The sequence below is a fragment of the Rhinolophus hipposideros genome (genome assembly GCF_964194185.1).
Source record: "Rhinolophus hipposideros genome assembly, chromosome: 16".
In the NCBI taxonomy this organism is placed as follows: domain Eukaryota; kingdom Metazoa; phylum Chordata; class Mammalia; order Chiroptera; family Rhinolophidae; genus Rhinolophus; species Rhinolophus hipposideros.
The window spans coordinates 39670915-39696492 of NC_138062.1; the positions used below are offsets into that span (position 1 = coordinate 39670915).

Consider the following 25578-nt stretch of genomic DNA (forward strand, 5'->3'; position numbering starts at 1 on the left):
CTTCCTCCTCTGCAGCTCTGTTCCTGCTTTTTAGGGAGGAGGAGATTGGGGGTAGGCCCAGCTGTTCTCTCCTTATGCTGTGGGGAATGAGGGGGATAGTGGTGTGCAGTAGGAGTTTCACTTGATACCCTGTGTTTCTGTTCTGAATCATGATGGGTCAAATCCAAAGGCAGGTTGAGGGTAAACTGAGGCACAGTGGATGGACAAGATGGAGGACACTTTGCAAGTGAGACAAGGACATCCTGGGAGCTGACAGCATAGCTGCAGCCACTACCTTCGTTTGCCATCTGGGCGAGATGTCGGCAGGGGTCTGATGCCCAGATCCCTGGGCTCCACCCATCTGGGGAAGGTGGCCTTAGCTCTGCTAGGAACCATCCTGGGGAAGCCCCTAGCTCCCACCCTAAAGAGTTAGCCGGTTTAGAAAGCAGTGCTGGGAGGAAGAGAGAAACCTAAGGGAGAGGAAGGAAGGAATGTGGTCCCCACCCCTGCCCAAGAATCCTGTGAGAGCAGGAAATGGGGAATGGAAAGAAGCTCCAAGTCACACTGTGTGCTCCAGACACAGCAGACTCTCAAAAACAAAAACTGTTTTGAATGAATAACCCACGGGGTTTGGATTCGAACCCTGGGGGCCTCCACCTTGCAGAGACTGACACAGACTGAACCAATGTCCCTTATAAAAACTTTACTGGGTAGGGGGGTAGAAAATGGGGGTAACGCCCTGGAATTGAATACATAAATAAATGAATAAATAAAACAATAAGCCCCCATTGCGTCTGGGGGAGCGTCCCCCAGCCCGGCCCGCGGGGAGAGGGCTCACGCTGATGTCAGCTGTATGGCGAAGACCTCGCCACCAGCGGGCGTCTCCGCGGTGTCCGCAGGTTCTGTTCCACCTTCAGGGCCCGCGCCCCCGCCTGTGTCCCCGCCAGTGCCTGTGCCCCCGCCAGTGCCGTTGAGACATACGGCCTCGCCCGAGCTCTCGGCCTCCTGCACGTTGTATTCACCCTTCTTGCAGGCGGTGGACTGCACATAGAAGGCCAAGCCGGCCCCCGCGGCCAACAGTGCCGCGCCCCCCGCTGCTCCGCCCACGGCGACCCACAGCCACGGACCTGCAGGGTGGAGCCCCTCAAAGAGGTTGGACCAGCTGGGAGTTCCCCCTACCCCCAATGAGATGCCAAACCCAAGTCACTCCCAGCGCTGGTGTGACACAAGACCCATTTTACACGTCACCCCAGCACATGATGATATAAGCCCCCGGCTCCAGAGATACCCACAAGTCAATTCTCCTCACCCCCAAAAGGATGAGGGTGGGAGGACCGGGTCATTCCTCTACCCCAGAGAGAACCAAGCCTGCAAGTGACACGAAATGGGGAGAAGGGATCTAGTTCACGCCGCACCTCCCCCCCATTGCCATCCGCTGCGCTTGGTCCCTCTCCAAGCCCTGTTCTCCACAGCGACAATGGAGGGTGAAATGGACCAACTCTCCACCAGGCAGAACCCCAACAAATGAATAAGCCTCTCCCACAGCAGTCACAGCCCTGGAGGGTCCCTCCCCTTGAAGTTCATTCAGCTCCCTCTCCCTCCACCTCACCCTCATCCCACCATCAAAGTCCCCCACCCGTCAGGACGCCCCAGACTTCTACCCTGGCCTCCAGTCTCATCTGTGGATACAGGAAGGCAGGGAGGAGGTCAGATGTCCCAAGTCGCAGACTCCGCCCCCCAGATGCCACTTACCAGCCACACGCACGGTGATGCGCCTCGAGTGGCGCCCATGCGTGTTGGTGGCTGCGCACTCGTACTCGCCGCCATGGCTACCCAGGGCGCCTGCCACGCTCAGGGTACTGTTGTTGCTCGACAGGCCGATGTTGAGCGCCCCTGGGGGGGCGCGCCAGCTGATCTGGGCGGGGGGCCAGGCCTCTGCTCGGCAAGTCAACGTGAAGTTCCCGCCTGGCCGCACGCCTCCTGGAGGCGACGCAGCCAGTTCGGCCACCACAGGCCGGTCTACGGGGGGACAGAATGTTGTAAGGGGACTCAGGGCCAGCCCAGACGCTGACCAGGTACCCGCTTCCGCCCAGCACAATCTGAGACCACCCCTGCTCGAATGCGCAGGCGGGGATCCAGTCTCCCAGCAGAGGCCCCCCCACAATCGGGCTGTTGTGTGAACCAACATCCCTCAGCCCGCCACCCCAAATGGGAGAAGGTGGGGACCCGTGCTAGTGTCCTCTGACCCAGGATTTGAGGGGAGTCGGGCTCCTCCTGTTCCCTAGAGTTTTTATTCTCTTCAAGTTTGGCCGGTTTTCTTTATCCCCGGAAATGGGACTAAGGAGGTACCCTTGAGCTAGCTCCCCTGGGCAATGCGACCACTGCAAGGCTGTGTTCTGAGGACCGTACCCTCTATCTAGTGCTAACCCCACTCACATTCCACGCCCACGGTGACCGTCCGGGCGTCTGTGCCGTGCGGGTTGATGGCCAAGCAGCGGTAGGTGCCCGCATCCTGTCTGGACACGCGCAGCTGCTGAGGCAGGGGAGCGCCCTCCCTGGAGCATCGCACTTGTGGGGAGGGGCGACCTCCAGCGAAGCAGGCCAACTTGGCAGCCTCCCCTTCCAGCCACGTCTGGTGACTTGGGCAGGTGGACTCATTCATTTGTGGTGGCGCTGCAAAGCAGTCATAGGGGTTATCAGGGAGGGGCCAGACCTGGGGCACCCTCTACTCCAGCCAGCCTGGGCCCCGCTCACACTCCACGCTAACAGCCACTGTCTTGACAATGGAGCCATGCCGGTTGGTGGCGTTGCAGGTGTAGACACCAGGTGCCAGTTCATTAGGGATGCTGGGGGCTCTGGGACTAGGTTCTGGGGGTGCCAGAGGCAGCAGCACCCCTTCACTGGTGTCCCCAGAACCGACGCATTCCAGCCTTGGCTGTGGCTTCCCATCAACCTCACAAGAAAACAGCCGTCCAGATCCTTCCACCCATGTCCAATTGCTGGGGCAGCTCAGCTCCTCAAAACTGGGGCCATCTGGGGAGCAGAGGGTCACGGCAGGGACTAGAAGTTAGCTCAAGGTTATCCTGACATAACCCATCTTGCCCTTTGCAGCCCTCACTCACATTCCACCGTGATGGCCACATTTTTGGCCGCAGAGCCTTGAGTATTGGTGGCTTCACAGCGGTAGGTGCCTGCGTGCTCCCGGGCCACACGCAGCAGACCCTCCATGACCTGGGACTCCCCAGAGCGCACACAGCTCACGTTTGGCGGTGGGAACCCGTGTGCCACACAGCTCAGCGAGGCTTCTGTTCCTTCCAGCCATGTAATGCGCTCTGGGCAACCCACGCTGTCCAGTGCTGGTGCATCTGAAGGGGGTTTGTGTTCAGGGATCAGCCTAATGTCCCTAGATCTTCTTTCCCATCCCAAGACAGTCAGGAAGGATTGGGCAGGCAATGCCCCACACAAGGATGTGGAACCAAAGGGGTCTCATGCCAGTCAAGCCATGCACTATTTTGGGGTCTTGTGAGCCCAGAGGGGCTCCTTTTTCTTGTTTTTACAAAGTACCCACAGGGCCCTCCCCCAGTCTTTGGCCTAAAAATTGTTAGATGGCTCGGAGCGTACACCTTCCCAAGACTCTGCTCCAATACCACGCCCCACATCCCTATGGAAAGCCTACCCCTTCCTCCCGTCTTTCTCTAAGGTCTTCCCCCAACCCCACACACTAGCCTGTTCCTTTTTCTAAAATCCCGCCCAAAGGCACCCCTCAGACCCTGCGCCTACTCTTCCCTGTAGGCTGGCCACCTCTAGGCTCTAAGAACCAGACAGAGAAGCAGCATGTGCACCCCCAACTCACACTCCACTGTCAGCGTCACGTCCTTGACTGCCTCGCCCTGGATATTGGTCGCGGTGCAGCGGTAAGTGCCCGAGAGTGCGCGAGTGATGGGACCCAGCAGGCCCAGTGCCAGTACCGCCCCACCATCCAGTCGGGCGCAGTGCACCGAGGGGGCTGGGTTTCCGCGGGCATCGCAACGCAGCGTCTGCTCTGGGCCCTCTGGCCACGTCCAGCTCCTGGGACAGCCCGAATCGTCCAACCGGGGGGCGTCTGCGGGCAGGGGTGTGAGATGCAGAGAGGCTACACGTGTACCATGAGAAAAGCCCCACTTCCACGACATGGCCAGGGACCGGGTATGTCCTTGGAGATCACGAGGAGGGAGGCAAGAGGTCAACTCACATAGGACACGCAGTTCGGCGCTCTCGTTCTTGTTCAGGGTCTCCCCGTCCACCTCGAGGGTGGCGTCGCAGAGGAAGCCGCGTCTGTCGTCGTTCTCTGTGGTGTTTAGCTGAAGCTGGACGGGCCGCCCAGGGACCGCGGCGGGAACTCCGTCCAGTGTGACCAAAGCTCGGGCCTCGGCAGCACAAGTTATTGTCACCATCTTCCCCTCGGGGACGCTGGGCTCGCTCAGGGTCAGGAGGGGCGCCGGGAAGCCTGGGGATGCGGTATTTGCCAGTAGTCTACTAACCACACCCCTCCCGCGGTCAAGGCTGCCCCTCATCTGCGGGAAATCTAGGACGGTGGTCAAACCGTGAGTACCGCGCCCCGCCTCTCGGGCCACTCAGGCTCAAGCCAGGCCACACTCCCTTCCGGTGGCTCAGACTCAGCCTCTCCCACCACTCGGCTTCAGTCCTCCATCTTCCCCGCCACTTAGGAACTTTCGGACCACGCCCATTCCAATACTAAGGCCCCGCCCACTCACTGCCTAGCCTTCGAGTCCCTGTGGCTCCACCCTCGAGGCCCAGAGGTCCCGCTTCACCCGGTCTTACTGTAGACAGTCACGTTCTCCCGGGTCTCGCGGCTCTCGCCGCCCAGGGTCACGATGCAGACCAGCTGCCTGGCGCCCTCCTGCTCTGCGCTAGCTGTGGCTGTGGCAGTGGCCATGAGCGCGTCCCCCTCGAGGGTGATATCAGGACTCAGCCTCTGGTCCCCCAGCGCCAGGTAGACACCGGCCTCCGAGGCTGGAAACAGCCCGTCCAGGGTGCAGTTCACGAGTCTTTCCGAGCCCACTTCCAAGAGCCGGGGGGAAGTGAGGCGCGGGAGGTCTGGAGACAGTGCTGAGAGTCGAAGAACAGAGCTTGAATTTCTGTATTGAACACTCAATATATACTAAGCGCTTTACCGTGCACTATCTCATCCTACTATCCTCAAGGCACAGAGAGGAAAATAGCTTTCAGCTGGTGAGTGTTGGAGTAAGGATTAGAATTCAGTCTCTGCTTCCAAACTTCTTAAGGACCGGCCCGACCCTCTGGGTCCCCTTCTCCTCTCCGCAGCCACTCACCGAAGGTTCGGAGCTCTCTGGGGAACGAGCTGTTTTCAAACAGCCCCAGGCCGTGAGGTCGCAAGTCCAGTTCCGCGCGGCAAGAGAAATTGGCCCCGTGGTCCTCCCTCCGCGCCAGTACAGTGGCTGTCAGCACCGCGCCACGCGCTCGGGGTGGCTCTCCGGCAAAGCTGCGGCGGATCAGCTCCTGCGCGCCCCGCAGGAGGGTCAATGTGAGGCTCCCACGAGGCCCAGCACCGGGGACCCTACAGCTCAGTGTGAAGTTCTCGCCCACAGGCTGCCAGGTAGGCAGCGGCACCAGCTCTACCCGATCCGGACGCTCTGCAATGTGGGGAACCATGGGCAAAGCTCAGCAGGACGTAGCGTGGAACCCGGGGGCCAACAGGGGAGGGCTTGGGGATCCAGAGGGTGGGGCCTGCAGGGGAAGACCCCGTGACCCAGAGGGCGGGACCTAAAAGGGAGGGAAAGTAGAGTGAGAGCGTGGTTGCTGAGAACTCACGAAAAGTGCGAATGAGCCCACGCGCCTGCAGTGTGCGCCGCGCGCAGCGGAAGAAGCAGACCGGCTGGGTCTCCGGCTCGCGGATGTCTACCAGCTGCCGCGCCAGCCAACGCAAACCCCTCTGGGTCCCATTCCGGCGTAGCGAGGTCTCCAGGCCACCGCGCTCCGGCCGTGGGCAATTGGTGCTGCAATTCAGCCACAGCGATCCCCCGCGCTCCACAAGCGCCACGCGGGGCTGTAGGTCTGCCCAGAAGGGCTCCTGTGCGATCGCTGCCCAAAGAAACGCGGGTCAGCCCGCGGAGCCACCCCTGTGCCGAGTCAGGGATTCCCGGGGAATGAACCGAGGCCGCAGTAAGGAAAGAACTCAGAAGTTCCGCGTCCTGACCAAGCCTCGGTTTTAGAGGCGCGTTCCCAGGGTGCAAACCTCAAGGGTGTCTCTGGGACGTGGCAGCGGACAGCCCTGGTCTCCAAGGTGCCTATGGGGTGATGGGAAAGTATGGGGGTGTGGGGGAAGATGAGAGGAAAGATGAGGTCTTCGACGCACACAGCAACGCTGGGAGGAGGGGCCCCAGGTGGGGGAAGGGAAATGAACTGGTTCTCAGGATTCTCACCCGGAGATGGGGAGACTGAGGTTGAGGCCGGGGCAAAGGGGAGATGAGCCTGAATCAAGGATAAGGGAGGACTCCAAACCCGGGGGAAGAACACGAAAAGAGGACGCGGGGCTGTACTCATGGAAGGAACCGCGGGAACATCGAGGGACTCGGTTGCCAAGGCTCCAGGTGGAGCGAGAACAGCGCCTCTGAATCACAGCAGTGGGGGAGATCGGGTCTTCGTGGGCCGCGAGAGGGAAAGATGCCAGTCCGTGGACCATGGTGCATAGCAGAGCGTGAGGAGGTATCCCGGGAGGGAACAAGGGCGACATGGAGTCTCCGGGGTGCGAGGTTGAGTGCGGAAGGGCACCCAGGATCTTAAAGGGTGTAAGGTGTGTGTTGGGGAAGAGAGAGAAGAAAGCCCAAGGCTCAAGGTGGGGGCAGAAGCGTGGGAGCCGAGCGAGGGCGGAGCCGGGAGGGGCATGTGGTCGCTTCTCAGCTCCAGAAACCCCCTCTCTGTCCACCCGGAACAGGGACGGGCTCTTACCTGTGAGGCCGAAGAACCCCAGGCCCAGGGCAGCCCAGAGGCCGAGCAGCGCCCGGCGCAGCCCTGGCATCGCCGCCGCGGGGGAAACACAGGAGGCGATGGGAGCGGGAGCGCTGAGCTGGGCTCGAGGACCGCGCGGCGCGGCGCCGCGGGTGGGGTGTGGAGGAGGCAGAGTTGCGCTCAGGGATTGGTTTAACGTTGGTAACTTGGTTTCCAAGGAGGGGGCGGTGGCAGAGGAGGCGGGGAGGCGGGAGGGCGAGCGTGCACCAGGCTCCCGGCCTCGGAGAAGGAGTCCTGGCAGGAGCAAGCGACCCCCGGGGTCTACGTGGAGGCCTGCCCAATCTCCCGAAGCCTTCTGGAGGCGGCCGCGCGCTCCCGCGTCATCCCGAGCAGTGACGCGGAGGTCGGGGTATGCTGGATTGCCCTCATACCCCCACTCCACTCCTAGCGTACTTGCTGTGATAATAAGCTGGACTCGGAGCTCCGCCCCCATATTTAGCCCTTCCCACCAACGCCCCCTGAGGCAGGGATCGATTTAGTATGCCCTGGATGGGGTTGGTACAGTTCTAGGGATGGGTGTGGATGCCTCCCTCATAGATCCTTCCCCTTTTGACCCCGGGGAGCTGAGGGTTACTGCCCTGCTCCTAGTCCCCCTCCTGCTCCGCCCCCGCACGCGACAGAGGGGGCGGGAACCAAAGTGCCAATGAGTCGGGAACACGTGTGAGTGCGCGCAACGTTCGCGGGAGTCTAAATTAGGGTCGGCTCGGCTCCGTCTGTATTTACCCAGCGTGCAGCGGGCACGTGTCTACTCTGAGTGTGCGAGCGCGAGCCGCGGAAGAACGCCCTTGAGTCCACTTTCCGCACGGCGGATGGGAACCCTGGACCATGCGGGCCCAGCAGGCATCCAGTTCAGACCCAGATTCTGTGTCCAAGCGAGACCAAGAGACCAACTGTGACACTTTTGACCCAGCATCTGGGCCCCAAGCTTTGACACCCTTATGTGCCCACCAGGCTGGATAACTATCAGGACGTTGCCAGGACGCAAGTCTGTGTCACCCCACGTGGATCATCTGATTGCTGTTACTTTGCAGTCACCACATTGGTACCTTTTCTGTCTATCCACGTTCCGCAATATGTCCATGTGACCCCGCCCACTTGTGCTCTTCTCTCCAGCGCTAACAATTATGGGGATCAGTTTTCGTCACACCCTTGTGCTCCAGGGAAAGTGCAGGATCAAAAGTAGAAAGGAAGGGGGGGATGGGAAAGGAAACGTAATATCCAATCAGGTGATAGCGGCGGAGCCAATCAGGAAAAGCCATACAGTGAAGGCGCCAGCCCACAGCCCAAGGCCTTCCAGTGCCTTTGCTTTGCCCATCTGCACCGCACTGATAATAGCCACAGGACAGGTGTTCATTACTACACCGGCTAGCAATGCAGAGGGATTGGGACTCTGAACCAGAGTGAGGAAACCTCAGGTGCCCTCAAGGAGACAAGGAACTTGGAGAAAGTGCGACAAAGCCAAAAAAGACCACTTGTCTGAGGCAGTATACTATTGGGGGACCTTTAGGTGGAACAGAGGTTGGCTTTATTGATCCAGGCAGGGTTCTCCAAAGTAGTCCAGATTCCTTTTTGCTCAGGCTCAACTGGCATGGACCACCCCCTCTACGGCCGGGACTGCATCAATAGGTACTTTCGCAGGTAGGCAGCCCCCACGATGAGAAGGATCCCCACAAGGGCTATGATGGAGGTGGAAGCCAAGGGTTTGGACGCAGGACTCCAAGCTGGGGGTAGGAAGTGAGAATTAGGAACCGAGCATTTGTAGGTATGACGACCCTCATGGAGCTCAAGCTTGGCTCGCACAGCCTCCTGGGATCATAACCCTTTCCCACCCCTCCTCAAGTCCCCAGGATCACAAGGGTGCCTCACCGAAGATTGTCATGGGTGCGGAGCTGCTGCGGACCACCAGGCCGTCAAGACTGAGGCGCGCGTGGCAGGTCACCGGCTGCCAGAGGTCGCAGGGCCTGGCCAAGTACTCATAAGTCAGCGTCACGTTGGCCAGATCCAGGCCCGTGAAGCGCTTGAGGTTCTCAGAATAGATGACGCGGCCGCCGTGCCGCAGAGTCACCACTAGGAAGCCCACGGGGAATACATGCGTCACGTGGCAGCGCAGAGTGTACTTACCGTCCTCTAAGACTGGAGGCTCCAGGATCACGCTGTGTGGCGGTTCTAAAGCAAGAGGGGGCCTCTGAGCAAGGTCCGCCGGCGCCCCCTAGCGAAAACTGTCAACCGCCCCATTTCTGTCCCCCACCCCATCCCAGCCGGGCCTGAGCCCCTTTCCCTCACTATAGGCGTTGATCCTGGCCGTGGCACCCTGCGTTATTCCTGCGCAGGTGACGTAGCAGTGCACGTCGGAGCTCCAGGCCCTCACATCCAGCAGCTGGAAGGATACCCAGTTGGACCCGTTGAGCGTCTTGCCTCGCTGCAGTCCAGTATGGAGGCTGGGGCCCTCTGGTAGGGGGCAGCTGCTGCTGCAGTTGAGCCACACCGAACTCCCGGGCTGCACGGCCTTGAACGTGGGGCTTATGCGGACCCAGAACGGCGCTTCGGTCTCCGAGGACACGGGAGAATTGTCTCCTGGGCTTTGCGCCCACATTGCCGGTCGCCTCCGTGCGCTCCCACCTCCCTGGTAGGCAGCCGCTAGCAAAACCAGCAGCGAGAGGGGGAGCAGAAACCTCATGGCAAGCAGCCCGAACTGAGGGACAGGGCTCAAGGAAGCCAAGGCTGGCTCTGGAGATAAGGAGGCAGGAAGCCCCGCCTCCTCAGCCCCACCCGAGACAGGCTTGCTTCCAGAGGGCGCAGAAACCCTGCAATACATATACCCACAATGGGATTCCAGACCCCATTATAAACCAATGTCCATGTGTTTTTGCCAGAGGGGAATCTTTAATTTTTTATCCCCTTCTTCCGCCTACCCCACCTCCCACTCCAGTTCAAGCCTTTGTTTCTCAGTCTGATGTAGGACACAGCTCCCTGACCCATGCTGGTATTATGAGCCTTGGGCTCCCCCACGGCTGAGGTAGTTGGTCCTCAGTCTGCTGCTCACAGCAGCTCACGGCAGCTCTTGCTGGCTGCCGACCTCTCACGCTGGCCACCAGCTGCTCATGGCAACTCACGGTAGCTCAAGGAAGCTCATGGTAGCTTACGGCAGCTCACACCAACCTCTAGCTGCTCACAGCAACCCAGCTTCTGGGAGAGCTGTTGTTTACAATCATAAGTGTAGAGGGCGCAGGTCACTGGCCCATGTGAGAATCAAAATGGCGACCTTGGCTTTAGGAGCGCCGCACTCCAACCACCTGAACCACCGGGCTGGCCCTCTTTAATTTTCACTGGCATCTCAGAAGGTCCTAATAAATTCAGATTTGGATTAGGGCCCCAGGGTGGTGCCTCAAACTACAGCCTTTTCTTGGGGGAAGAAGTGGGAGGACAGGGCTGTGGTAGAGTGGCTAGAAAGTATTCCATCTGGACTTGACACCTCACCTCAACTCACACAAGGCTGGGCCAAATGAAAAAGCTTTATTAGCACAAGGGAGGGGTTTCTGGAGTTGGGAGTCCTCTGAGGCCTCTCCTCCCCATTGCCTGAAGGGCCCTCATCACTGCAAGAATTTGGAGCCGTTAGAGTTCTGTTCTTGCATGGTGTGGGGACAGAGCCAGGAGTGCAGTTTCCAGGCTCTCAGCCTCACGTGGAAAGGTGCTGGCTCAGGTAGTAAATGGCCATCAACTGTGATTGGATGGCCATCAGCTGTGGCTAGTTGGCCGTCAGCTGTGACCAGTGAGCCATTGGCCACTAATATAACTGCTGTGGCTACGCTAGCAGCAAATGGGGGCTAGCAAGAAGATGGTGCTGGCAAGCGCGGATTGCAGTTAGCACGGCTGAGTGAGGGTTGCGGATTGCAGAGAAGTGGACGGCAGCTTGCTGATAGTGTGGCTCCTGCTTCCTGTGTCTCCAACCCAGCCACCAGCAAGAATATAGTGGTATGACTCCTCCATCCATGGCTCCATGGATGTTCCTTTTTGGCCTCACCATATTCTGTGTTCTTGTGTGGGGAGAGGGACCAGAGACCCCGCATGACACCCCGGCATGACACATGGTCCCAATGAGATGGAAACAGGTAGGACAAAGCAGGGGCATACAGGGGTGGGGCCTCGTTTCATGGGACTCCATGGTTTAGCTGCCAAGGACTGGGTACTTATGTTTAGGCATGCCATCAAGTGTCATTGTGAGCACTAGCAGAGATGCATATGGGTGCAGAGATGGCTAAGAGAGGTCAGCATCAGTGCTGGAGGGTGAGGGCTCCATGGGTCGTCCCTGGGCATGTCACCAGCAACATGCAAACCATGTTGCATTGCTTGTACCCTTCTGGGGGAAAGCAGTTTGGCCAATGGAGTGGGAAATTCCATCCCACTTAACCTTTTTGCCATACACTCTTAATGCAATGCACAGCCAATACAACTGTACCTGGCATCCCTGAATGAGATTATACTTGAGAGCTCCCTGAGGTCCAGAACCTCTGAACCTCTGTGTGTCTTGTTTACCATTCTATTCCACATAAAAGGAACTAATAAATATCGGATAAAAGAACCAATGAATAAATATGTTATCACCAAGAGTTGGAAAGAGTCAGTGGACCGCACTGTAAGAGCTGGCATCTGTCAGAGGAAGTATGGGGATTTGTGTTTCAGTGCTGCCCATGTTTGGGCAGGGCTACTTCTTAGCACTGTAGGACCTCAGCACACACAATAGGGGGTGTTTGTCAATGTTTCCCAAATGGATGTCTCCATGTTGGAGGTATGGGTCTCCGTCACTCCCCTTCTGACCAGGTCAGCCTTTGATATCTCTCACTGTCATGTCCTGAGTCTTGACCCCCAGTCTTGGCTACAGGTCAGGTGGGAGGCCTGGGAGTCCTCAGTGCGCAGATGCCACGACCCCAAATGCTGTGTGTGTCCTAACCGAGGCCTGTATCCTGTCCTCTGGCATTCTCGGAAGGCACGTACAGCTGAATAGCATATGTCCGCCACTGTTCAATGTGGCACTGCTGCCACTGGTGGAGGCCCTGTCCTATGGCAGCTTCAGGGTGGCGTGTTCAGCTTCATGGCATTCGCCTCCCGGGCCTTCTGTAACTTGTATTCTCGGATCTTCCGCTGGCGGTTATAAAGGTAAGCAGCTGTGCACACAGCACCCAAAATGACAGCAGCTGCCACCAGAATGATGGTGACCACTTGATTCGAGTTGTCTGTGAGAAGAATAGGAAGAAGTGAGGGTTGGAGCAGGCTTATTGCCCCTCCCCTGCCCAGCCCTGAACACCCGCACACTCACAGGTCACATTCACGACCACTTCACGGGTGACTTCACCCCAAAAGCCAGTGGCCTGACACAAGTAGGTGCCCGAAATCTGCCGCTTGACAAGTATCTGTTTCCTGATGGGAAGTGAGCTCCCATTTCCCCCTTTCCGGTGACAGACCACCTTGGGGGGTGGGTTTCCCCTAGCCTCGCACTTCAGGGTCTCCTGGGAGCCTTCCTGCCATGTCCAGTTTCCTGGGCAATCACTCTCTTCTAATCGGGGGCCATCTAGAGAAACACCGCAAGATGGACAGGTCAGGGAACAGGACACCCTTCACCACCGAGGACTGGAGGACTTAGGTAGGAACTCAAGGGAGGCCACCAGGATGGGGGCAGGGGTGGGCACCGGAGGTCAGAAGCTCATGAGGTTTTAGGCTCAGCCTTAGAGGTTAGGGGGTCATTGTCCAGTGGCCTCACTCACACAAAACATGGAGCTTCCGGGTCGTATTCTTGCGCAGCACCTTCCCAGCCACCTCTAGAGCAGCAGAGCACAAGAAGATGCGCCCGTCGTCGTCAGAAGTGGCGTTCAGCAGAAATTGGGCACTCGGGCCTGGAGGCCCAGCTGGGGCCCCCTGCAGCGTCACCACGGCTCCAGCACAGGCCTTGCACTCCACGCTCACCACAGTCCCCTCAGAGACATTAGGCGGGCTCAGGGTCAGGATGGGAGCAGGGAAGCCTAGAGACAGGGCACACAGTGAGCCCCGCTCCTAGTGCTGGCCACACCCCCCAACCCCCCTGGTCTCTACTTACTGTAGATGGTCACATTCTCCAATGTCGTCCGGCTCTGGTTTCCCAGAGTCACTGTACACGTCAGCTGCTGGGTGCCCTCTTCCTCTGTGTTCGCTTTGATGCAAGCCGTAGCCATGAGAGAGTCCTTGTTGTAGTCAACTGTGGTTTCCAGCCTCTGGTCCTCTAGCACCAGGTGGACTTGGGCCTCTGAAGCAGGGAACAGCCCATCCAGGGTGCAGTTCACGTGCTGCTGTGTGCCCGCTTCCATGATCCGGGGGCTAACAAGGTGTGGGCGGGTCATTGGCAGGACTGGTGAGAGAGGGTGGGTATGAACAGAGAGGAGGCTAAAGCCCTTTCCTGGGGCATTTTCAATCTATCACCTGGAACTCCTCTTCGTGGGAGGCTCTGTGGCCTGGATCACCCCTGCCCCAGGACACTTGCACCCCTTACCCCAGGTCACAGCTTTCTCAGAAGGTCCTGTGACTTGGGCACCCCAGCCCCCAACATCCACCCCAGTGGCCAAGAACATGCTCTTCCCAGAAGCCTTTGCAATCTAAGTTGCCACCTTCTCAGTATCCTCATGGCCACCGGCCCCTCCTTTCCAAGAACCCCTCACTCCAAGCCAGAACACCATATGAACTTGTCTCCTGCAAGCTCCCCAATGCCTCACCGAAAGTTCGGAGCTGCCTGGGGACTGAGCTGTTCTGGAACAGTCCCCGATTTTTGGGCCGAAGGTCCAGTTCCACGCGGCAAGAGAAGTTGGAGCCATGGTCGCCTCTGCCGGCCAGCACTGTAGTTGTGACATTAGCGGGTTCCCCCACTGCTGGCTGCCGACTCAGCTCTTCCTCCCCGCGGAGCAGCAACACAGAGAGGTTGGTCCGGGGCACTCCTCCTTCCACCTGGCAGCGCAGGGTGAGGTTTTCACCTACGGGCTGCCAGTCAGGCAGGGGTACCAGCTCCACACGCTTTGGTAATGCTGGAGGGAGGAAAGGGAGTGTCCTGTGAGCTGGACAGGACACCCGCCAGCAGGGGCACCAGCTGTCCAAGGTAACCTGTCCAAGCAGCACCTGTCCAAGGTAACCTCACCACTCTCCCCAAAACACACCCCAAACTACCTAGCCAGACAAGAATGTTAAGGGCTACAGGTGAGAAGTCCCCAAGTGGTTGTGAAGAGGGCAAAATAATTCTTTATTCACTGCAGCATCTAAGAGTGAAAAGTGGAAGAGAACCTCAGAGCCTGTCACCAGGTATCCTGTGAAATAAACAGTACATTTCAGCTACGCAGTCCACTAGAGATTGTTTTTAAAAAGACCTCTGCTCCCCCTTCTTCTATCTTGGCCTTATTTTTCTCCGTAGCACCTTTCACCCTCTGACATACATCATCTACTCAGTAAACTTGTTTCTCCTCCGTTTCCCCCATGGAATGTCAGCTCAGGAGGGCAGGGATCTTTATCTGCTTTGTGTCCTGGGGTGTTGTTGGCAAAGAATAAGGTTGAGCCACCCACACTGATTTGAGGCCTTTAAGGAATTCGCTTTTATGAGAAAGAAGTTCCCAAATGTGCTGTGCGATCCCTTGAAATGTTAAAAATATAAGAACAATCCACAGATGTTCAAAAAACAACTCTGAATAGCACCTGAAAACATAACCCACGGGCTTGGTTTTTGCAGGCCGCGGTCTCCATTCTGCACAAGGTAACAGAATTCCGGGTCTGGATTGCCAGTGAAAATTTATAGCAGAGCCCTGGTGAGCTATGACTTAGCACTGAGACCCCCTAGGCTCCCCAAAAAGCGGTCTTGAGGACGCCCAGTTCCCTTCTCAAGAGGCCCTGAAATGTCACTCGGCAATGCTATTAGTGTCTGGACATGGTTCCTAGCTTTTCTGTTTCTTTGCTATGGGCTGTTGGTGAGTGACTGCCTCTGGAATAGTCCCAGCCCTCGGGGCTACAAAAACAGATCCTCAGTTTCCTGAGCTGTAAAGTGGGGCTATTGGAGGTAGGATTATTATTAATCCATTTAAGAGGTTGAGAGAGTGAGTATAAATGGGCATGATGTTTCCTTTTAGAGAGATGAAAATGTTCTAAGATTAGATTGTGGTGATAGTCGTACAACTCTATAAATACACTAAAATTCATTGAATTATACACTTTAAAGCTGTTAAAAGGCTGAAAAAATCCTCAGACATTCAGCTGTGATCTCTTATCACCTGCTGCAAACCCCAGCTTACAGAGCCAAAGGCCCCCTCAAACCTCAGCCCCCACATCTCAGAGCCTAGCTCCTTGCCCTGAAGGCCAGACTGGTGGAGGACGTCTGTTTGACCAGAAGGTCCTCTTGACCCTCAACCTTTAGTACCTTACAAAGTCCTGGTCATTCGTCTGCCCCCGCTTCTGCTACACAGCTACTGCTCACAACACCTGTGCCCTGGACAAGGCCTCGGCCAACTGCTCTCTCGCTTCCTATAAGTCTAGCTTTCTGCTGTCTAGATCCGCTGGCCTGCTCACACACACATCCATGGCTCCCTAGCACCCTGAGGAGAAGGTCCCAACTTCAACTCCAGCCTCACCAATCTGGTGATGTTCAGCCCGTCCTGCCCTCCCAACCCCAGGTCAGCGTGTTTCCCCACTCCAAACCTTTGCCCAGGCTGTTCCCTCTGCCCAGAATGCCTATCCACCAATTCCTACAGTCCTTCAAGGCTCAGTTACCTCCTGCAGGAATGACGACTGTCACCTTTTGAGAGAAAGCATAGCCACCCAGGGATGCCCTTTATCTTCATACTGGGGGTGAGGCAGGACCAAACTAGAGTCTCTCCTAGGTCACACCCATGGCTACTGTGTGCCAGCTATCTGCTCCATTTCACAGAGGTAGAAATTAAGGAAAATCCAGTGCCCAAAGTCACAGAAGGAGAAAGTGGCAGAGCCAGAACTCACACCTGGAGTGCTGGGCTTTCAACTATCAGGCTGAGCTATGAAAGGGCCTTCCAGGAAATTTCCCTGGGGTTTTCAGAGGCCACCAGGAATGTCTGGGGACTTTCCTCACCAGGCCAACATCTGCTCAAACATCCTCCAAATCAGAAGCAAAGCTGATATCTGCCCAAAGGCTTCCTCGCCTAGACACCGTGAAGATGGAATGTCCTTCATGACTCACTCTGTCATTATACTTGTCCCACGAGGTCCCGTGTGAGAGTCAATTGAGGAGCTAAGTCCCGCACAGTCATCCAGTTAGTAAGAGCCATGCTGTCTAATCACAAAGCCAGTTGGCCAGTTCGTTTGTTCTTTCCCTTTCTTCTCTCTCTCTCTCTCTCTCTCTCTCTCTCTCTCTCTCTCTCTCTCTCTCTCTCTCTCCTTCTTTCCTTTCTTCCTTCCTTTTGGCTTTGTTTTGTTCCAATTTGAATTTTATTTGTTGCCTTTGGTCATAGTAACTCATTCTCACATTTCAAAAGACCAAAAGCGAAAACCAAAAAATAAACAAAACAGTAGGAGAAAACCGGCCCCTGCCTTCTCCTGGAGGCCCCTCCGCCAGCTTTTCTCCTCACAGCCAGCTAACATGGTTATTTCTTTCAGTAAACACAGCCTCCGTCACCCTGCTCCTGCCACTCCCTAATGCCTAGTATGGCATGCCACTCATTCTGGGCATAGCTTGCTTCCTTTGAACTCGGCTATACACCTTGGAGCTCACTCTCTTTTGAGATACAAGAAGAGTCCTCATTCTTATACACAGTTGCATACTATTCCATCGTGTAGTCAAACCACAGTTTAGCTCCCAGTCTCAGACATTTGAGTGGCTTGCAAACTTCTGCCCTTCCGAATAAAGCTGCAGTGAGTAACCCCATTCCCCCACTCCAGTTCCCTCCTGGGTGGCGACACATGTCAACCCAATTCCCAGGAGTGGAGTTTCCATGTCAATAAGTATGTGTCATCTGGAGAACTGACACCCTCTTCCCTGCCTGGGGTTGTGCTTCTTTAGGCTCCCACACTGTCAGCAATGTCCTGACAAGACTGTGCCTGCTGCCCCACAGTCTTGCCAGCACAGCTGTTATCAATTCTTTTGATTGTTGCCAATATGTAAAAAATGCCATCTCAGGGCCAGTTTTAATTTGCATCTTTTTTAAAAAAGTCAGATCTAGGGCCTGTCACATGTTTAAAGAGTGAGGCCTAGAGAGCCAGCATTCTCAAATGTGTTGAATCCCTGTTGATTTTCTAACTGCACAGAAGGAAGTTCAAGGAGGGGTTTCAAATAACAAGGAGGCTCTCTGAAGATGTGTCCCCCTGCCCTTCGGTGAGATTCTCCCTAGCCCCACAGCCAGCAGCGAAAGCCCTGCCCACCTCCTGCACCCAGCTTGCCCAGTGAGGCCCCTGGGCCCGGCCACTCACAGTACACAGTGAGGGTCATTGAAGCTGACGACTGTCTACCGTTGCAGTTTGAGAAGCATAGTGGAGTGCTGTCTTCTTGTACATCACTAAGTTCATAGGTCTTCCAGTTGGTCCCATTAGCCACTTCCTTCTTAGTCAATGGAGTCTCCAGACCCAAGGCAGCATTTCTGTCACAGGAGGCTCTGCAGGTCACCTGCACGGAGCTTCCTCTGGGTATGATGTCTTCTGGGGGGTCTACTGATGTTTGGGCACCTCCAGTCCCTGGAACAAAAGTGTGAGGAGGGGAAAGGCATTACCAATTGGGTTCATCAACATTCTTGGGTACCCATCCTTGAACAAGACAAAATTCTGCTTTCAGTGTGGGAGACAGAAAAATTCATGAGCAAATAAGATAATGAATAACTGATGTTAGTAAGAGCTTTCACAAAAACAAAACAGGGTGACAGAAAAGACAGTGCCTTGGTGACAGGGGCTGGCCGTCCAGAAAAAAGGGAAACGAGTTCCAGGCAACAGGACAAAGTGCAAGTGTCCTGGGGCAGGGTGTCCGGAGCCTAGTGAGCGAGGGGGACATGAGGTCAGGAAGATCATGCAGGCAGTGTAAGCCATGCCAAAAATGTGTTTGTTTATGCTGAGGGCAGTGGGGCGCCATGGAAGGTCTCAGCAGATGAGGGACCTGGCGTCAGTGTTCTCCCTCACAAGAAGGCAGCTGAAGAGGACCAGACCTCCGGGGATGCAGGGGTTCGAATCAGGCTGGCTCCCCACCCTTTTGGACAAGTGCTCTCCCCTCTCTGGCCTTCAATTTTCCCATCTGTAAGGTGGGTGAATATAGTCCTCCCCATCCCCTGATAACGCAAGTAGCCCCTAGGACCAGGCAGGGAGGGAGTGAGTAGCTACAGATAAGAAGGAGGTGGATTGTTAGCTCCCTCGGACACTGGTGTCTCCAAAGCTAAAAAAATGTCTGTCTGAGCCCCTCCCTCCTACCCTACTCCTAAAGATTCCTGCCCTCAGCTTTGGGCCCACTCTTCCTGGGGTGTGGAGGTGTGAAAACAGCTCTCCAAGGGTGATTATAGGATCATTCCCATTTCACAGAGGGAAATGGGAAAACCTGGAGACAGGAGGTTAATCAGCCAGAAATGGGAAAACCTGGAGACAGGAGGTTACTCAGCCAGAAAGCGGTGGAGCTGGTAACCATGGTGTCCATCTTTCAGTCTCCTGCTCCCCAACCCTGACCACGCCTTGAGACTCAGGCTGGAGCTTCTGGAGGGCTGTAAGGGAATCTCACTTCTCAGCCTGGAATTCCCCTGAGCAGAAGCAGGTCTGGACTTCCCCAAGGGCGGGGAGGAGGAACAGAATGTGCATGGGGGGCGGGGATGGGTCCCCAGCCTGCTCAGCTGGGCGCACCACGACCCACACAACACCTGACCCGCTCCTGGGGGCAGGAGGCGCGTTGGGCCAGGACACAAGCACAGCAAAGTGGTCACTATAACGTTCTCATTTTCACAGCTGAGAAACTGAGGGCTCTGGGAGGTTCAGACTATATAGCCTGAGGCCACACTTCGAGGGGATGCAGGGTCTGAATTCGAACCCATGGCAGTTGACTTTCAAAGGGTGGCTCTGGCCCCAACTTCCCGTAAATAGCTACCTCAGTAGGAATGACCTGTCCCCAGGCGGCCCGGAGCCAGTCCCCCACACACACACCTCGCGGAAGGCGCAGCCCAGATCTCGGGCGCTGGCCCGAGGGCAGCCCCAACCTCTGACTCACCTGGGAGCAGGGTCCCGAGCAGGGCGAAGAGGGCGGGCAGCGGGAGTCGGGCGGCGCTCGAAGCCATCGCGACCGAAGCAGAGCGGAGGCAGAGACGTGAAGGGGTGGCGGTTCGGAGAGCTTACTGGGCACTGGCAGCGCGCAGGTCCTTTTATAGCGACCGGCCACCGGGGGGTCGAGGGGCGGTGCTGCCTTCCGGAAAACCTCACGCCTTCTCCTCCGAAACGAGGGCTCAGGCATTTCCGGATTGACGCGATGCGGGGCCCGAGCAGGGCTGTACTCTCTTGCTGGCCACTGGAGCACCGGAATTTCCGAATTGGAGCAATAGGGCCACAGTGACTGCAGCGACTCGGAGGCTGCTCCTGGCCCTAGGGGTCCCACCCAGGGGCCGTTAACCTGAATTCTGTGTTTACACGGCGCGGAGCGCTTTGCAGCTACCTTTGGACAGTAGGGACTGTTACTGTGCCTGTTCCAGAGAGTGGTAAACTGAGGCTTCCAGCTGCACGGGGATTCGAAATCCAGTGTCGCCCCTCAGCGCCTGGGGGAGTCTTGAACCGAGTGACAGAGCCCTCGGTAGGCTGGGATCCCGGAAATACTCCCGGGGTGCCCTCCATCAAGGGTGTCCTTCCCTCGTGGAGCCTGTCCCCAGCCAGATGACCCAGATTTCCCAAGAAGCGGCCCAGAAGCTAGCGAACCTGGGGGTGAGGACGCGCCGCGTCGTCACGTCCGGGGACCCGCATTCCCCCACCGATGCGCGTCCCCACCCCGGCGGCCTCGCTTCTCCTTTCGGCCGTGGCCGCGGGGGCGTCTTTACAGCTTCCAGAAAAGGGAAGGAAGCCACGTGGTCCTGGCGCGCTGAGCCCCCGCTGCCGTTCCCAGGCTCGGCGGAGAAACTGAGGCAACAGACCTAGAGGGGAGGGGAGGCGCGCGAGCCCTTGCCTTCCCAAGGGAAATAGGAAGCTCCTAGGCCCCGAAGAGGGGACACGCACACGCCTGTCCACCGCGCGCGGCTCCCGAAACTCCAACCCCGAAATTCAAACCACTGGCGCTAGCGCTAAATACGTGCGGGGATTGTGCGGGCTGGTTCCATTAGGGCGTTGCGGGTGTTTGAGACCCAGCCGCTCGTCTTTGGCCGCCCCACACTCCCCACCCGAGGTCACAGCCTGTGCGTGTGACCCAAAGACTAGTTATCCAGCACGTTTGAGGCTGGGGACTCGAGTCTCTGAGCGCCCAGCCGCGAAGCCTAAGGCTTCCTGTTGTGGAGGCGCGCGCTGCGTCGCCATGGAGACCTCTGAAGGGCCACCGAGGTCGCTAAGCAGAACGGGAAAGGAGGGGGCCCGGGGGACACCCCAGCCCTTCCTCAGCGGCCTGGGGCTGAGAGTCGCTCATCGTCCAGATAAGCGTCCCTCCCCCACCTCCGCCCTGATGATTCCTAAGGAATTTCCACGGGTATCTTTCTTCTTAAGTGCTGAATTCCCGCCCAGAACCGCCTGGGCAAAGGTGAAGACCGGGGATTGGGGACGTCCCTGCCCTTCGGAGGGTCTGGGAAAATCCTGCGCTGGGCGTTATTTTCCGGCGGATTTTTCTCAGGCTTCCACACCGGCTCTCTTGGCCTTGGTTCGAAGTACCCGGGCTGCAAGCTCTCCCTCGCGGCCCAGATTCACCAAACGGCCAGAAAAGCATCGTTCTTCCTTCTCTCTCTCCACATGGCTGCACGGTGTTGATTGAGCGCCTATTGTGTGCAAAGCATCGGTCCAGGTGCTGGGGACACAACAATGAACAGAATAGACAAAAATCTCTGTCACGGGGCGGCCCGGTGGCTCAGGCAGTTAGTGCTCCATGCTCCTAACTCCGAAGGCTGCCGGTTCGATTCCCACATGGGCCAGTGGGCTCTCAACCACAAGGTTGCCGGTTCAATTCCTCCAGTCCCGCAAGGGATGGTGGGCTCTGCCCCTGCAACTAAGATTGAACACGGCACCTTGAGCTGAGCTGCCTCCCAGATGGCTCAATTGGTTGGAGCACATCCTCTCAACCACATGTTTGCCAGTTCAACTCCGAATTCCACAAGGGATGGTGGGCTGCGCCCCTGCAACTGCAACAGTAACTGGACCTGGAGCTGAGCTGTGCCCTCCACAACTAACACTGAAAGGATAACTTGAAGCTGAACAGCACCCTCCACAACTAAGATTGAAAGGACAACAACTTGACGTGGAAAAAAGAAAAAGTCCTGGAAGTACACACTGTACCCCAATAAAGTCCTGTTCCCCTTCCCCAATAAAATCTTTTTAAAAAAATCTCTGCCATCCTGCAGAGATGGTCTTAGCGGGGTGACAGACAAGAAACAAAAATAAAATACTATATAGAGTGTTAGTTTGAGAAAAATAAAGCTGGGAATGGGAGAGGAAATATGAGGGTTAATGGAGTTTTAAATAGAATATTCTGGGAAAAACTGAAAAGGTAACATTTGAGTAAAGACCAGAGGGCGGCGAGGAGGGAGCAGTGGCAATATTAAGAAGAAAGTGTACCAGGCAAAGAACACTGGATGTACAAAGGCCCTGCGGTAGGAACTGCCTTAAGGAATAGCCAGGAGGTCAGTGTGGCTGGAGTGCAGTGAGGAAGGTAGTTGGAGGAAAGGAAGGCAGGGACGGGGTGAAGCAGAGTATGTGGGCGTTGTCGGCCAGGGGGAGACTTTGGCTTTTCCTCAGTGAGGTGGGAGCCAGTAAGGGTTCTGAGCAGAGGAGGGACAGGCCCTGACTCATGTTTACAGGCACCTTCCTGAGACTGCAGGAGCTCCAGTCAGGGGGTGCAAGACCTGGGTGGAAGCCAGATGGGAGACGAGGTGAATGCTCTAGTTCAGGTGAGTAATGATGGGGCCTGAACTGGGAAGTGATATTGGAGAAGTGATCCAATTAGGCATCCATTTTGGCAGCAGAGCCAGTTGGACTTGCTGGGACATGGGGGCAGGGCAGATTCAAGGATAACTCCTTGGTCTTGGTCTGAGACCCCAGGAGTATGGAGGACCATTTCCTGAATGAGGAGGGGATTGTAATGGGGGCAGGTTGGCAGGAGGAGAATGCACCTCCCAGTCTTACACTCCCTTGGCGGTTTTTGTTTTTTGGTTTTTGTTTTTTTTCCCAAGAAAAAGGGAAGCACAGATGCTATAGTCGCCAGGAAGGGCAGGGCTTCCTCCAGGGTGCCAGGGAGTCTCGGGCAGGCCTAGGAATGGCCCAGGCAGAAGTGTCTGTGCTCAACTTTATGGCATTACTCCTGCTCTCTCCTCACTCTGAGCTCTGGCGTGGCCACCTTGCAGTTCCTTCATCCTGGAATGCTCTTCCTGCTATCCCTGACATGGCTGGCCCCCACTTTCTTGTGACCTGAGCCTAGCCCCAAAACTTTCCTGAATGCTCCCCACCCCCGGATCCTGGGCCACACCCTGTTCACTCCCTGTCTCCTACCCTAATGGGTTCATTACTGAAATTTCATTCACTTGCTAAAATTTTTTCGGTTTTCTTATTGTCTGTGACCTCCATTTCTGAGAGCTCCAGAAAGGCAGGAACTCTGTCCACCTCAGACGTAAAACAATGAATGGTCATTATAGAAGGCGATCAATACATACTCGCTGCATAAATGAACTTCTTGTCTCTGAGCATTCAGCACGTGCTGTTCCTCCAGCCCAGAATTCCCTTTCCACTGCTTTTACAAAAGGTTCCCAGAGCATTTCACTCACAAATTTGCTGTGCAGGTAGTTTATCTGGGAGGTGATCCCAGGAAACATCTGGGGTGGGGGGAGTCAGGGAAGGTAGCCAGCAAAGGTGAGCATTAGTGGGTTTCCCCTTTGGGGGCATCTGGGGTTCATCTCACTGGGAAATTCTTGGAGATGGGTAGACTATGCTAATCCTATCCCTCATTGGGTAAAGGCTGCTCCAGGAAGTCAACTCCCCAATACCATATATATATATGTATGTATGTGTATATATATACACACACACACACACACACACACACACACACACATATGTTTAATTTTTAATTCACCATGTTGTACATAACACCCCCAGGATTTGTTTGATATTCCATTTTGTATATATGAACCACATCTTTATCCATTCATCCATCCATGGACACTTAGGTTGGTTCCATGTCTTGGCTACTGTGAATAATGCTGTAGGGAACATGAAGGTGAAGATATCTCTTCCAGATAGTGACATCATTTTCTTCAGATAAATACCCAAAAGTGGCATTGATGGATAATATGATAGTTCTATTTTTAATTTTTTGAGGAACCTTCATACTGCTTTCCATGGTGGCTGTACCAATTTCATATATATATATGAATATATGTATATATATGAATATATGTGTATATATATGAATATATGTATATATATGAATATATATATGAATAAGAGAAATTCACATAACATAACATTACATTACAAATTCACATAATATTACAAATTCATATAACATAACATTTTTACATTTTAAAGGGTTATCTAGTATATTCACTATCTTGTACAACTGTCACCACTATTTTATTCCAGAATATTTTCATCACCCCAAAAAGAAACCTGGTACCTCTCCATACCCCTACTCCCCAACCCCTGCCAACCACTAATATACTTTCTTTTTCTATAGATTTGCATATTCTAGATATTTCATATAAATAGAATTGAACAATATGTGGCTTCTTTCATTCAGCATGACTTTCATAATGTTTAGCATAAAGATTCATCCATGTCATAACATGCATCAGTATTTATTTCCTTTTTTTGCTGAATAATATTCCGTTATGAGGCTATATGACATTATGTTTATCCATTTATCTGTAGATGGATGGATGCTTAGACTGTCTCCACCTTTGGCTATTGTGATAATGACGCATTGTTCCTGTTTTCAGTTCTTCTGGGTATACTTCTTTGCTTTTTATAGTTGAATAACATTCCATTGCATGGATATATCACAGTTTGTTTGTCCATTCACCAGTCGATAGACATTTGTGTTGTTCCTGCCTTTTGGCTGTTGTGAATCATGCTGCTCTGAGCATTCAGGTATGAGTTTTTGTATGAACATGTTTTCAGTTCTTTTGGGTACATATGTGGAAGTGGAATTGTTGGGTCACATGGTAATCCCACGTTTAACTTTTTGAGGGACTGCCAGACTATTTTCCACAGTGACTGCACCATGTTACATTCCCATCGGCAATGGACAAGGGTTCAAGAGCTCCCGTTTTCCACATCATTGACAGTACTTATTTTCTATTTATTATTATTATTGCTATCCTAATGGGTGGAAAGTGGTATCTCATTGTGGTTCCCCAGTCCTTCTGACCTGTCCACTGGACAAGCCCAGCATGGTCCTGCAGTATAGGAAGCTGGGGTGTGCCTGGGACAGCGAGTGCTGAGAGGATGTGGCAGGACAGGGTGCTGACAGCACCTGCCACAAGCTGTGACCTTGAGCAAGCCACTTCCTCTGCTTGCACACCAGCCTCCGTTGTAGAATTGGGATGATAACATATACCTCAAAGGATGGATGCGAGATTTCAATAAGACTATTGTGTAGCACTTGGCATAGCCAAGTGCGGCCTGAGAACAGGCAGTAATAACTATTTGTTTCCTTAGCACTCAGCTATGAGAATCTCCCCCACACTTCCTAGGCAGAAATATATGCTTCCTCTTCTGGGTTTCCACGGATCTTGTTTATTCTGGCATTACAGCTCTCCCTAGAGGCTCTAGCATGTAAAGGAAAAATTTGTGGTGTTTGGATGTCATCAAAACACAACGTTGCTTCTCCCTCCACGGCTTTATTCTGTGGTGGAATCTTTCCCTGCCCTGGCTGAGAATTTTGCCAGCTGACTTAGGCCCAGATCAGCCTTGCATTCAAATCTCTGGAACTTGACTTGATGTCGTATGGAAGCCCCGGATCACGCCCCTCCAGACTAGAAGCCTCAATGGGGAGAAGGTCCCTATGCCATTCACCTTCGTCGTGTCCATCTCGCCCCCTTTCACCAGCTTTGGGTCCCTCCTGCCCAGGTGCAGGGAGGAGGGGACAGGAGAGAGGGGGGCAGTTTCTCCTTGGCTGATGGCTTAACCCTCTTTGGATGATGCAGCAGTGTGTTCAAGTGGCACCCCTTGGTGGATTCAGTGGTGAAGTGTTTTGGGGGGCTGTTTGGAACTCCTTCTCTGGGTGGTGCATCCATAAGCTGAGTTTGGCTCTTTCTTCAGTCCCTGGGGTCTGGTCCTATCCTCTCGTCTCTCCCAGGGGGCTTCCAGGTTGACCACCAATAAGCAGACCTCCTGGCTCCACCATCAGAGTCTCTTGCCTCTCGCCCTCTGGGTTTTCTGGGAGTCAGATCCCAATGCCATCCGCTCACT

At 55.1% G+C, this 25578-nt stretch overlaps 3 protein-coding genes across 7 annotated transcripts; all 3 read right to left on the bottom strand.

Moving 5' to 3' along the window:
• Nucleotides 1–667: 667 nt before the first annotated feature.
• ICAM5 (intercellular adhesion molecule 5) lies at nt 668–7456 on the bottom strand. 4 transcript variants are annotated; one of them, XM_081077623.1, is made up of 11 exons: nt 6949–7456; nt 5812–6081; nt 5313–5633; nt 4801–5088; nt 4211–4465; nt 3833–4081; nt 3102–3344; nt 2734–3012; nt 2416–2652; nt 1732–1998; nt 668–984 (listed from the first exon to the last, which is right to left on the bottom strand). In XM_081077623.1, exons 1-11 carry the CDS (start codon nt 7439–7441, stop codon nt 893–895), a joined length of 2994 nt encoding a protein of 997 aa, XP_080933749.1. In that variant the 5' UTR covers nt 7442–7456; the 3' UTR covers nt 668–892. The 4 variants fall into 4 exon arrangements, with proteins under 4 accessions (XP_080933749.1, XP_080933748.1, XP_080933751.1 ...); XM_081077622.1 differs by having other exon boundaries at nt 668–1106; XM_081077625.1 differs by lacking the exon at nt 6949–7456 and adding an exon at nt 6423–6936 and having other exon boundaries at nt 668–1106.
• Nucleotides 7457–8214: 758 nt separating this feature from the next.
• Nucleotides 8215–9685, bottom strand: ICAM4 (intercellular adhesion molecule 4 (Landsteiner-Wiener blood group); the record flags this gene model as incomplete). The annotated part of the gene is made up of 3 exons (XM_081077633.1): nt 8215–8729; nt 8875–9174; nt 9292–9685. 3 exons carry the CDS (start codon nt 9683–9685, stop codon nt 8611–8613), a joined length of 813 nt encoding a protein of 270 aa, XP_080933759.1. The 3' UTR covers nt 8215–8610.
• A 162-nt stretch (nt 9686–9847) lies between these two features.
• On the bottom strand, nt 9848–19898 carry ICAM1 (intercellular adhesion molecule 1). Of its 2 annotated transcripts, XM_081077631.1 has the most exons (7): nt 19205–19898; nt 17443–17703; nt 13746–14051; nt 13097–13384; nt 12768–13022; nt 12323–12574; nt 9848–12239 (listed from the first exon to the last, which is right to left on the bottom strand). In XM_081077631.1, exons 1-7 carry the CDS (start codon nt 19269–19271, stop codon nt 12076–12078), a joined length of 1593 nt encoding a protein of 530 aa, XP_080933757.1. In that variant the 5' UTR covers nt 19272–19898; the 3' UTR covers nt 9848–12075. The 2 variants fall into 2 exon arrangements, with proteins under 2 accessions (XP_080933757.1, XP_080933758.1); XM_081077632.1 differs by lacking the exon at nt 12323–12574.
• Between the last annotated feature and the right edge of the window lie 5680 nt (nt 19899–25578).

Bases quoted from the DNA above. Each gene is read 5' to 3' on its own strand.
- ICAM5 (XM_081077622.1), bottom strand. From the start codon at position 7,441: ATGGGGGCGGAGCTCCGAGTCCAGCTTATTATCACAGCAAGTACGCTA. The intron at 5,634-5,811 runs GTGAGTTCTCAG...CCCACATTGCAG, and splicing joins TGGGCTCATTCGCACTTTTC to AGCGTCCGGATCGGGTAGAG. The intron at 3,345-3,832 runs GTGAGTTGGGGG...AACCCCCTTCAG, and splicing joins CGTGACGCTGACAGTGGAGT to ATGCACCAGCACTGGACAGC.
- ICAM1 (XM_081077631.1), bottom strand. From the start codon at position 19,271: ATGGCTTCGAGCGCCGCCCGACTCCCGCTGCCCGCCCTCTTCGCCCTG. The intron at 12,575-12,767 runs GTGAGTGAGGCC...GTGTTTCTCTAG, and splicing joins CCGGAAGCTCCATGTTTTGT to ATGGCCCCCGATTAGAAGAG. The intron at 12,240-12,322 runs GTGAGTGTGCGG...TTCTTCTCACAG, and splicing joins AGTGGTCGTGAATGTGACCT to ACAACTCGAATCAAGTGGTC.